Here is a 13,694-nt window from a genome sequence, read left to right on the forward strand (position 1 = left end):
TTCTTATTCATTTGTAAATCTGCATGTTGTTTTCAAGTCATCTATGAGATGGCTCAGAATATCCCACATGTCTTTGACTTAAATACAGTTCCTCTTGCATAATAACCTACTGAAAAACAATGAATTCTCAAAGATAATGTATAAGACAACTTTAAGTGATTGATAATGGCAACTTGAACTCAGTAGTCCAACAACTCTGATCTAATTTACAGATCATTCCTCCTCAATAGGGAGGCATTTGGTCTCAAAAGCTCAAATTCTCTCTAAGTGAGGAACTCCTTCCGCACACCTGCCCTAGGACTCAGCTAAACCTTACTTGGCAATAAACCTGTTAAGCTAACTTGTCCTTCAAACTGATATGGACCAGATTTCATTGCACTCAACAAAAACTGCAAGGAAATCTATTCACACAATTCTTGGAAGGTCTTCACTGAACATCAAGGTCATTACCTGCCTAAGAATGTGGTCTCGTGGGCTCAAGAAGTAACTTGGGACTGTTATGCATCAACTACCTTTGCTACTCCTTCTGAGAATGAAGCCCCTACATATTTCTAGTTTTAGCTCCCTTTCCCAATTGTTGACACAATGATGGAAAACAACCCTTCCACTAGCAGTGATTAGCATCTTGCATATTGAAGTACTAGACAAAGTGACCTTGGACTTCATAAAGTGTGATGTGAATTTATTTCCATTCAACCTGAGCCTATATTGATTTTTCCTCCCTAAAGTAAACAACATCTCTCTCATAGAGATATGGGCTCTGAAAAATGACATCACAAAGATCTAATGAAATCATATTCTTCATAACTCCATCTTTAAAATCTAAGTCAAGTCCAAAATACAACTTACATTGCCTGGTCACATTCATTTCAACTCCTTTTTGGAGCCACCCTAAAACATATGAACATGGATGGTCTACAATTTCAAAACCAAGCTCACCAACCAACTTATGTGAAATGAGTTTCACTTTTGAACACAAATCAAGCATAACATCCTCTTTCTTACTTCTTACTTGAATTTTGATATGGAAGACTTAGGTGAGCTTTTCTTCATCATGAGAGCCATTACCCTCCTTATGATCACGGTTACACATAGTGGCATAAGACAATCTTTCATCCACATCTGAGATGCACACAATCTCTGTTGCTTTCTGCCCACAAAATGCTTTTCTTTTTCTTTTTAATACTTACGTACGGGACTGGACCCCATGTCCACAACTTCTTATGGATAAAAAAAAATGGAGTGGTATTATTTGAGGCAAAAGAAAAAACAAAGCAGTCAAACTTATACGGACGAATTCAGGAAGAAACCGGTTGCACTGCATAAAGATTGCATGGATCAGGATATCATGATGAAATGCATAGGTGGATTGTTTGGTCACATATAGAGATTTGTCCTTATGGTGGACCTCCAAGATATTGTGAGGCTTGTGCCCAAGCCCATTACCTTGAGTTAGATAAAAGGGCAGCTTTTCCTACAAGCACAAACAATAGAATGAAGAGCAGCAGTTTGTTGGTTAGAAGGATGAAGATAATCACAAGGGTAAGGGCAAAAAGAATGCTACCACCACTATTAGCTCAAAGGGAAAAGGTCAAAAACTTATCATTGTTCCCATCATGATAAACATCGAGATAAAAATTGAGGTGTTGAAAGCCACATCCAGAGTTGATAACTTTGTGGGTGAAGAAGCGAAAAGTGTTAGAGCATAATGTTGTTAAGGATCATACCCATATAACATTTATATGTTGTTCTAATATAAGGTTATAAAGACTTATGCTTATTATATGCTTTATATGAACACTAATTTGTATGCTTAGATAGCTTTAACCTTGCAACTACTTTAAGAGTATACTCTCATACTATTTAAGAGTATGCGTAGACAACTTTAGCCTTGCAAATAATGGTTATAACCTTAAATTAATGTTATTATAAAGCATATGTTTTTATAACCTTATATTAGAACAACATATAAATGTTATATGGGTATGATCCTTAACAATATTATGATAGTAACACTTTTCCCTTATTCACCCACAAAGTTACCAACTTTGGATGTGGGTTTCAACACCTCTCTTTTATATGTCCATGTTTATCATGATGAGAACAATGAGAACTTCTTTACCTTTTCCCTTTGAACTAATAGTGGTGGTAGCATTCTTTTTGCCCTTACCCTTGCTATTATCTTCATCCTTCTCACCAACAAACTGCTGCTCTTCATTCTATTGTTTTTGCTTGTAGGAAAAGCTGCCCTTTTATCTAACTCAAGGTAATGGCTTGTGCCAGGTAATGGCTTGGGCACAAGCCTCATCAATATCTTGGAGATTCACCGTAAGGAGAAGTCTCTTTAGGTGACCAAATGATTAACCTATGCATCTCATCATGATCTCATGATCCTTGTAATCTTTGCCCAGTGGAACTGGTCTCTTCCTGAATTGGCTTGTAGAAGTTTGCATGCTTTGGCTTTTCTTTTGCATCAAATAATGCCACTGCATTACTCTCTCCTCTTAATGGCATATAGGGTAATTTTTTTTACGCAGCATTGTTTAAAATCATCCCACTAAAAAATAGGTAGTATTTTTCTAGTCTCCAACAAATTTGTATCACTCTCATACCAAATATTTAATAATCTAATAATTATTAGATTATTAATTATTGAATGGCATATGCTTTATAAAGCATAGGTTTTTATAACCTTATATTAGAACAACATATAAATATTATTATATGTCTATGATCCTTAATAAGATTATGTTCTAACTCTTTGACCTTTTTCACCCACAAAGTTACCAACCCTGGATGTGGCTTTCAACTCTCTTCTATATGTCTATGTTTTTCATGATGGGAACAATGAGAACATTTTTTTACCTTTTCCCTTTGAACAAATAGTGGTGGTTGCATTCTTTTTGCCCTTACCCTTGCTATTATCTTCATCCTTCTCACCAACAAAGTGCTGCTCTTCATTCTATTGTTTGTGCTTGTAGGAAAAGCTTCCCTTTTATCTAATTCAGGTAATGGGCTTGGGCACAAGCCTCATCAATATCTTGGAGATTCACCACAAGTCTCTTTAGGTGACCAAACGATCCACCTATGTATTTCATCATGATCTCACGATCCATGTAATCTTACCCAGTGGAACTGGTCTCTTCCTGGATTCACTTGTATAAGTTTGCATGCTTTGTCTTTTCTTTTGCCTCAAATAATGCCACTGCATTACTCTCTCCTCTTCATGGCATATAGGGTAAATTTGGTTACGTAGCAGTGTTTTAAAATCATCCCACTAAGATATAGGTAGTACTTTTCGAATCTCCAACAAATTTGTATCGCTCTCATACTATTTAAGAGTATGCTCAGACAACTTTAATCTTGCAAATTAGATTTGTTGATATAGAGACATTCAGCTTTGTTTAAAAATCAGCACTTGGAAATATTCACTCCCTGCTCTTTCATGCACAAGGATCATATCATCAAGTGTAGATTCTTGGGTGGCTGAAATGTCACATCCTAAATGTTTCTTTTCTGCCAGAGTTCCCTTGGGACTTTAATCCACCCTTCATTCAGTTGTGACCCACATTATTGCAGCCACTTATGGCTGAGCATGTCTTGGTGGGACTTGAACCCAGGCCATCATCATTTGTTTGGCCCATTGCCCATTGGAGTAAATTGAAATCTGGATTCTATGTTATAGGAAATAATAATGATTTTTTGCTTTTCTAATTTATAGAAATGACATTTCTATACTTTTTGACCCATGCATGCCATTCTTAACGTGCAGATGTTAAAAACAGACAAACAAAGAACACAAAAAAGTACAAATATACTCAAAGGAAATAAAAACTGTGAATGAAGATCAATGGATCATGCTAATAAGCTAAAAGATCAGCTAGAGTATATATATGTGTGTGTGTATATATATATATATGTATATATGTATTTATGTATATATGTATTTATGTATATGTATATGTATATTTATATGTATACATACCTTCATATATATATGTGTGTGTGTGTGTATTGATCATGATGGAAACATAGCATTGCTTAACAGCTATGCTGCAATTTTACAAATGTATTTTTTCAGTTGCTTATTTTTTACCTGATTCTTACTTTACAAGCATGCTTAGTTACTTGAGTAACAACTTGTGCTTTGCTATTTTATTTTATAGGTGGTTAAAAATGTGGCATCTCAGTCATTGGAGGTCAAAAAGCTTGTTTACATCTATCTTGTTCATTATGCTGAAAGGTATGTTTTTTCAATGCGGTCATACTTTATTCGCTGGAATATATTGACTTTGTGATGAAACTGTGTTCTTTATTTTCATCCGCCTACATCATGCTTGATTGTTTTAATATATCTCAAGTTATAGTTCTTTTTGATTGTATTGATCCTATCTCTATAAGAGGATTTTGTTCATGTGTTCTGTGTGTCAAATCTTCCCACTAGGATACTTGCACACAAGTCTGTAATTAAAACTGCAATATGTCTATGATGGGGAAAGACCATCATTAAATCATGTCTAGGAGGATAAATGAAGCAACTGGGGATTCTTTTAGCCTCTGTGCACCTATATTCTTGCATGTCCTTGCTTTGAATTATTTTTTTGGTTCTAGCTTATTTTTCATTCTTTCCTTCTGCAATTATTTTTAACAATTTTCACATGGTATTAAAGTAGGAGTGACTAAGCTTTTAGTAAAAAGAAGAGAGTTGCAATTCCAAGATCTTGTGACACTTTTATCCATATCAGTTTGGGAGAATTGTACTGTATGAGGCATATATTGTTGAATCACACAAATCCACTTACAGATCAATAAATTTGGGAAGAAAACAGCAGGGTTAGTTTTTTATTCCCCCCAAACTTCATCCAGTTAGGGCAGTTTATATTCATCTTAAATTTGATGCCTATTTGGTTGTCAGTCTTATTTGGAGCGATTTTGGTATCGTGGTACGAAACTTCTGGAGGGCATAGCTCCCACATGTGGAAGTGCTTTTGGCCCTTTTTTCATCATGCAATTTTTTCTGGGATCTATATGTCAGCATGTCTCTTTTGGTAATTCTACACCAACAAATGCAGAAATAGATGGGATCATACTTCAGTTTGGAGAATATTAATGGATCTGACTATGCCTCATGGAAGAACTAAATTGAAGCATTTCATAAGAATTAGTAGCTATGAATGTACATTGCTGATAAATCTACCTAGAAGTCTTAGTTGAGTTAAAGATAAAAGGGAGATAGAAAAAAGAAAGTGATCTTGCCAAGTTATAGAAAAGGTTCAAGGAATTGTTTGAGATTGGATTGTTTCTCAAATCAACTATCTAAATACTCAACTATGTACACTCAGGCTTTTTGAGTATGGCTTGTGTCTTATCTGCATTGAAGTGGCCTCCAAGTTCACCACTATGCAATTCGTGAACAAGGTTCTCCCTCATTAAATTGTGTGGGATACACAACTGTTGCATTACCCCTCCTATGCAAAGTAGTCTTCAAATGGGCCTTAGGCTGCAGCCCATGGCTCCATGCATTTGAAAAATTTGGATTTGTGACTTGCAATTCCTTCATCATCTGCATGGCCAATAACTCAATCAATGTGGAAGCAAGTAGGAAGAAATGCGGAGATTCAAAATTAAACAACATTAATTCACAGAAGCACATAATACAAATACAGGCCATTCAAAATTTTGGAACCAGTCACTCTTAGCTACCCAACCCAATGAGAGACATCCTGCCTAAGAAGAGACTATTTGTGTGACATTCTACCAAAATTCCAGACTTCGGATGTAGTGTGCCACCCGGTTTGCCTTAGCTTTTTTTGTTTTTTGGAATGTATTTGCAATGGTTTTGGAATGACAAATAGAGTGCAGATAAAATAAATAATTGTAGCAAACTTATAACTCAAACTTTCAACAAAACTCAGAATTTCACCAAGCTGAAAAATCCGGATTTTATTTCTGATATGAACAGACAATATTTCTCAAAAACATGAGCAACCCAGATCATTAAATGACATTACATATGCATTTTCAACATACCCAGAAAATATAACAATAGAATAGACTTATATGTTGAAGAAATCTACAAACTAGAGTGTCAAAAATGGATGCCACTCTTCAAATATATCACCAATAGCCACACAGGTAATAGGAATGGTAATAGCAGGTCCAAACAATTCCAAACAGTCACTACAAATGCTTCCAAATCCTAATCACCCAACAATGAGGAGTATGGCCAGCCAAAGAGGTACGTCCAGCACAAGAGAAGTTACGACCAGCCCAAGAGAGGTATGAATAGCAACAATATCCTCAAAAACCACTCCAATTGACCTCTCTTCAATCTGATAAGCACTGAAAACTCCAACAGCAACTGAGGAATGAAACTCCAATCAGCTCAATTGTGTTGCTTGAGTGAAAACACTAAGAAATCCTCTAGATTGTGTCTTTCAACATGGAGAATGTGGCTTGTAAGGGATTTCGTCCTCAAAAACTCTAAGAAGAGCAATCTCCTCCAAGAACAAAAACAATAGCAAATACGAAATCCAACATAATACAAATGAACTCTCAATCTCTTTTTTATAGTCTCCAAGACGGGTGGACCTCTTTTATTTTGCTTTTTAAACCATTTAAAATCACTAGACTATATTAAATATCAAAATATTGATATCCATAGCTCGCACCAACATCTATAAATAGTAACCCTGCTTGCTGGCTTAGTTGATGCCAAAAACCAACTTACTAAGAATAGTAAGTATTGGAGAACTCACCCAAATTCATTACAAAAAAGGGCATTATGCTCATAATAATTGCCGGAGCTCAACTAAACCTTTGATATTGCCATCTCGTTAGATAAATGTTTACCGCTACGACTGATAAATTAAATACAGGAAATAATAATGTACTTGACAATGCATACCAAACACAGCAGTGAAATATATCTTTATTTGCACATGCAATTATTACAGAGAAGAAGACCAGAGGTGGCCAGCCAAGGATTACAATAGATCCAACTATAGCGTATTACCTTCCTTGGCGGTACTCGACATATTTAAAGGACCCGATGGTTGCCGAGAGGTACACAACCGTCAACCAACCAACACATAACTACTCGAGAGTGACAACCCACTTAATACTATTAATTAATAAATCGCCGGATAACAAATATTATCAAACATAACAATAGGCAATTTATGTCGACTACATCATCACCCCCAAAAGAAAAAAGTCGTCTTCTAGACGACAAGTAAACACCAAGTAATATCTGGAAAGACTTATGACAATAGTGTAGGCAATGACTTGTACTGGACAACCCCAACTTGTAGTGTACCTGCCAAATCAAATGGGGGTTTGGGGGCAATGCCCCCAACGGGGTCAAGGGGCAGCGCTGCTTGCGGGGGTCTGGGGGCAACGTTAGAAGCAATACTGATGAAGTTAGAAAATCACACGGAACTCCATGGCACACATGATTTTCGTGATTTTTTAAGACGCTAGAAGCAATATTGAAGAAGTCAAAAAATTCAGATTTTGCAGAGTTAACCCACGGCTCAAGTGGCATTTTCACATACGGCTTGCAACTTTGACTCACTTGTTGCCTTGACTCATTCCTCACGTAAAGGCTTGATTGCTTTTCTACATACGGTTTAGTGGTTCCGTACGGTGTTGTATTGTACGGCGTCTGGGATTGACCTCGTACTGTAACATGTTTTTCCTGTTCTCCACGTCCTTTACGTAAGACCTTCTGTGAACTATCCCCACATACAGTTTTTGCTCCATGTCGTACGGATTTTTTCAATGGCCATTTCCGGAAGGATTTGCTCCCTTCTGAACCCGTACATGCTTCTCCATTCTCCGTATAGACTCGTGCGGATTTGTTTCCTTTGAACACCATACGTGCCTCTTCCATCGTCGTACGATCCCCTTGTACGGATTTGTTTCTTCTTGCCACCGTACGGGCTTCTTCGGATGCCATGAATACTCTTTGTATGGTTCAACCTGTACGAACTTCTCTTCCCTTACGACGTACGGATGAAGCCATTGGTGTGCTTGTACACGTGTTTGTACGGTGGATGGCATATGCCCTTTTGCCCGTATGGTGGATGACGTAAGCTGTTGTTGTGCCTATACATGATGTGTCCGTATGGTGGATGGTGTACACTACTGTTGTGCCTGTACGGTGGATGGCGTACACTACTGTTGTGTTTGTACGGTGGATGATGTACGTTGCTGTTGTGCCCGTACGGTGAGTGACCTACTCCTTGCACAACCCTTTCTTGCCTTCTATACGATGTACAAAAGTAGCCTCATGACCAATCTTCGTGCTCTCCATACGGTGTACGCACTTCCTATGTAGTGTTCTTGTCTTTGCTTGTGCGGTTCCTTTTGTTTAATTTTTTCTCTCAATTCCATATTTTTTAATAGTATACTTGCATACGATTTGACTTCGTACTGTATGATTTCCTTTTGTGCAAGCTCCCTTGTTCGTACTGCCTCTGTTCTTCCTTCGTGGGCTTTTTCATTCCACTTTCCATCTTCGTACTACCAAATGTATCATCCATAACTTTACATGCTTCCATGGGTTGCTCTTCATCGAGAGTTGTAGCTTCAAGGAAATTACATGTTGGCGAAAATACCTCATAGTCTTCCATTTGCCAATGGAATAGTCCATTCAAGGAACTTGTTTCATCTTTAGAGCAATCTTCCAGTTCGAGCATCCCTTTATCGTTAGGTTCCATGCCCTTTCTCCCTTCGTCCATACCTAGCTCTCCACCCTTGGACTTTGAGTTAGAGGATGCCATTTATTTACTCACTGCTCGATTCCTCAAGTCAATGACGTACCTCCTCCCATCACTCTCGATCGAGAGTGTGTTCTGCTTCCAATTATGATTCGCCTTGGCTGTAATCAACCATCCTCTCCCAAGGAGTGCGTCGTACGCCTTCTTTTGCAATGGGATGACTATGACAAGAAAAATTGTTGTGTTACAATCATTACTTTTTGTGCCATCAATGTTCCCAACGGCTCAATGCCGTGCTGGTTGACACCTACCAAGTGGAAGGTCAGTGGCCATTGTGTTGGCTTTCCCAGACATTTGCAAGTGTCCTCCAGCAGTACATTAACTCCCGAGCCCTCGTCGATGATGGTGTTTGCCAACTTTTGGCCCATTATTTCCATCTCGACAACAGCATGCTTCCTCTCAAAGCTCATCGTCAACAACATTGGATCACCGGCCTCATTCCCTTTGGATGGTGGTTTTCCCGTCAGTTCCTCCTCTTGTGGCTTACATTGTTTCTGGATGACTGTGTCGTCTGTGTTGGCAACTTCCATTCTCAGTTGCAACATAGTTTGAAGAATGTCCGCCACCTTGATGGGTATGGTTGTCTGTAGCACCTGCTGAACTATGTTCTTCTCTGACTCCTGCAATGACGTACCTACAATTCCATTGGAGGTTATTCGTTCCTTCGCTAGCACTTGTTCTACTTTGGCTTTGGTTTCTCGGAGTCCTTGCTTCTTCGTACAAGAGTCCGAATACATCCCCTTCTTTGTCTGTGCTCTCGTGATTGCCAAAACTGCGTCCTCATGTTCCTCCAGGTCTAGCATATTAATACCCTTTTGCTTCGGGCAGTTGGTGTCTTCATGGTCACTTGGTCCACATCATTTGCACAATAATTGTATGTTGTCTTTCTTGTTATTGTAGTCTCTCGCAAAGTTCCCCCATTTGCTACATTGTTAGCATTGTATGATAGGACCTCCTCTGGAGTTGTACTGTATTTGGTTTCGCCCTCATTGATTTCCATAACTGCCTGACAATACATTTTGTGATTTCGATGGGCTAGACTCTCCCTGTGTGAAGATTACTTGTGTACTTCTCGTCTTCAAATTGTATGGGCACGCCTTGATTGAATGCCCCAGCACTTGGCAAATCTCACAAAACATATTTCTAGGACAATTACCTTTCGTGTGCCCCTCAATTTTGCACTCAGTACACCATACTTTATTACATTCTTTATTGGTTCCTTTCTCAGCCTTCAATACTTTCATCATTCTCAACATATTCCGTCGAAGGGCCTGTACGGTTTTGGATTCTTCATCACTGCTATCTTCGGTGCTCTCCTCATCATCAGTCTTCCTCTTCCCTTGGGAGGATGTTTTGTTTTCACTCTCGATGTCCATTGCCCAATTGTAAGCATCAGAGTCCGAGGATGGATGCACTACTTTCATCTTCTTGTGCAGCGAAGGGATCAATCCCTCAGTGAACCACCTCTTCAACCTGTCGACTGGCTGGTTTTCCATCTTGTTCAGCAACTCCTCAAGTCGACGATAGTAAGCTTTTACACTCTCATTTTTACCCTGCTTGGTATTAAAGATTTCTGCTACAATCTCGTTGTCATCCCTGGAGAGTTTGAACTCCTCCTCGAACGCCTTCTTTAGATTAATCCATCCCGCCTTGTGCTTAGCGTCGAGGTTTGTGTACAAATCAATGGCAATCCCCCGAAGGGTGGTGGGAAATGCCTTCAGCCAGTAGTCCTTGTCATCTTGGCCATTCGCCTCCCATATCATTATACATGTCTCGCAATGGCATACGGGGTCCTCTGATCCATCCCCTATGAACTTTGGGAGTTTCTGCTTCTCTTGGGTGTTCATCATTGTTTTCACTTAGAAGGTACTGGAGAAGTCTTCGGCGAGGGACAAGTTCCCGCAAATTGGTTTCTCGCGTGCTTACTCCCTTGTGTGTCGGACCTGGGGGATTGTTTTGACCGCTACGTTCCGGTGCTTTCCCTGCACTCTCGGCCACGTGTGCATCCTCTACACGTCCACCTCTAGCGTCCCCAACACTCTGGATACTTCAAGGTGTGCCAGACCTGGGTGGAGTGTTCCGATCGCTACGTTCTGGTGCTTTCCTTGAACTCTCAGCCACGCGTGTGTCCTCTACACGTCCACCTCCAGCGTCCCAACACTCCGGGTACTTATAGGCTTTGACTCATCCTGTGCTTTCTCCGGCCAAGGGTTTGCGGATCACCTAATCGCTTGGTCTTTACGACCCTTTGTCCTCTTCTCACCTTAAGTGGGGTCTACGGGCGTGAATCATTGAAGGCTGACCTGACTTCTTTTAAGGCAACGACACCAAAATGTTTACCACCATGATTGATAAATTAAATGCAGGAAATAATAATGTACATGACAATGCATACCAGACACAACAGTAAAATATATCTTTATTCGCACATGCAATCATTATAGAGAAGAAGACCAGAGATGGCCGGCTGAGGGTTACAATAGATCCGACTATACCGTACTAGCTTCCTTAGTGGTATTCGACATATTTAAAGGACCCGGCGGTTGCTGAGAGGTATACAACCGTTAACCAACCGACACATAACTACCCGAGAGTGACAACCCACTTAATACAATTAATTAATACATTGTCGGATAACAAATATTATCGAACATAACAATAGGCAATTTATGCCGACTACAATAAAGTGTCTCCAAAGTTCCCTAACCCCAACACATTAGTGTCTTAGCCTACAACAACCCACTGAATAGGCTAACTGTCCACCATATTGAACTGGTTAGGAAGGGAACATTACATCAGATATGTTGTCTTTGTCTCATTAGTAGAAGCCTTCTTTATTCTATGACTAAAACTTGAACCTTTGCTCTGTGAAGGCACATTCTTGTAAAATAGTTTTCTCTTCATCAGCGAGTTGAACAATTATAATAGTTATGCCAAGTGTTGCCGATCTTGCTTGTAACTGTGACTTCAAGAATTGAGTCTAACTAATAGGATGCATGGTTCACGCTGATTCAAAATTTGGAAGGAACAAGTGTAGTCAACAAGTGAGCTTCTGATCAATTGTGGCTGTCGAATAATAACATAATCAACCGTTTGATGCCTTTGGAGTTCATACTTAATCATTCTGTTGGAGTCCATACTTAATCATTCTGTGGTATTGGAAACTTTATGCATGGGTTGTGCAAAAATTGAAGAATGGTGCAAAAACCTGTGCAACAGATAGAGGTTTGCATGGAGGCTTGTAATGTGACTAATGTCCCTTGTAGGATCATTTGTCCTTAAGAGACAATTACTCCAAATTCTTATACTTACTAAAGATTATAATATTAAATTATAGCATGAATTATATAATCAATAGTATGAATCAATTAATATCACTTGCCCTTTCTATTATAATCAATATAAATGAATGCTAAGTGAATAATGTTTTTAAACTTTCCCTTTCACCCAAAGGGGTGTAGACTGAAAGATAGCTGTCTCTGATTTTGTCTTTGATAAATGTGCTGATGATGATCTTCCAATCTGCAACTTGCTTCAATTGCTCTTCCAAGTTTGACGATAAACTATGCAACGAACTCTTTGCCACTACTGCTGTCTGATAGAATCGATGATATCTGTAGATCTGAAAGTGCCACTCCTGATTTGAAGATGATTACTTGCACAAGATGGTAGATTGCTGTTCCAGATATGACACTAAAAATATGCTAAGTCTGGTTGCCTTCTCTGATTTATACTTTTGTCTTTTATGCAACTTCATATGCCTTAATGGCAGTCGGCTCCTTAGAGTAATCCGAACTGGATTAATAAAGAAATAATGCAAATTCCACGATGCCCAATGGAGATGTTGGGAAGATCTTTTTATATCATAAGTATGGAAGAAGGACACGTGACCCCTGCCTCTTGGTGACAACCTCCTTCACTAATCACACCCCTTTAGTTATCTATTTATTTGTATCTTTAATATGATAATTGCATGATAAGGCGTTGCACTCCTTTGTTATTCCAACCGATGATAATTAGTTTATCATTGTGTCTCTTCACTGACAAACAATTGATTATTGATTAACTAATCTATGTGTTAACATTGTCTATTAATTTGTGTCTCTTGTGTAATGCATATCAAGTCTATGACTTCTCCAATGACAATCTTTCCAAAACTTCGACGTCAATGGAATGGTATTCTATAACCCGATTTCCTCCCTCGATCGTGACTATATGGCAATGGTATGCTGATGTATTTTGGATCTGATTATTATGCTGGCTGTCTTGTGGTCTTGCTTACTCAGATCGGTGTAGATGTATTACATAATTTTGTTACCATCCTCACTATCTGGATTGGCCTGACTTATGGATCCTCCTGGCTACTTCATGAACAGATAAATGTTTACCTTCCAATGATGTGCATCATTGTTGTCTTGGTGATGGGTTTGGAACAGCTCCTTGAATGTATGAAGTTATGCATCTATCATTGGTTAAGTTGATCATATGTGATTAAGGTAATCAATGGCAGGGTCATGATCTTGTATGTGTGAGAGAGTTGTTAGCAAGATCTTCACCATGGGAACTTGGATGCTTGCAAGTCTTTATTCCTTGAGGGATGGATAATATGTTAATCTCATACTTGTCTTCATAAGATGATTTAGGATGATCTATTCAATGTTTGCTATTTTACAATAAACAACCTAATTTTGGTTCTATGTACACTTATTACCTTTCTAACTCTCATCTACCTAAATTGGTCAAGGCTGCTCCCCTTGATTACATATTTGTTATGCTCTTTACTGTTAGGTCAAAGATGGGGACATTTCAAGACTTGTACATCAACACTGAAGATTGCAGAGATCACATAGAAGCTTGCACCGTAGACCACAGGTTCTGTAGGCTGAATTGTGCTTGTTCAAAGCTTGTGTA

The 13,694-nt window shown here is 38.8% G+C and overlaps 1 protein-coding gene across 2 annotated transcripts in view; it reads left to right on the forward strand.

The window, feature by feature from the left end:
• The window catches only part of LOC131036690 (AP3-complex subunit beta-A), a 229,297-nt gene that overhangs the window by 50,823 nt on the left and 164,780 nt on the right, over positions 1–13,694 (forward strand). For both annotated transcript variants that reach the window (XM_057968648.2, XM_057968649.2), the window contains one exon: positions 4,167–4,243. In XM_057968648.2, the coding sequence (XP_057824631.2) occupies positions 4,167–4,243 (77 nt within the window). Of the gene's footprint in view, positions 1–4,166; positions 4,244–13,694 lie in introns of those variants that run through there.

The sequence above is a fragment of the Cryptomeria japonica genome, chromosome 1, assembly GCF_030272615.1.
Source record: "Cryptomeria japonica chromosome 1, Sugi_1.0, whole genome shotgun sequence".
NCBI lineage: Eukaryota > Viridiplantae > Streptophyta > Pinopsida > Cupressales > Cupressaceae > Cryptomeria > Cryptomeria japonica.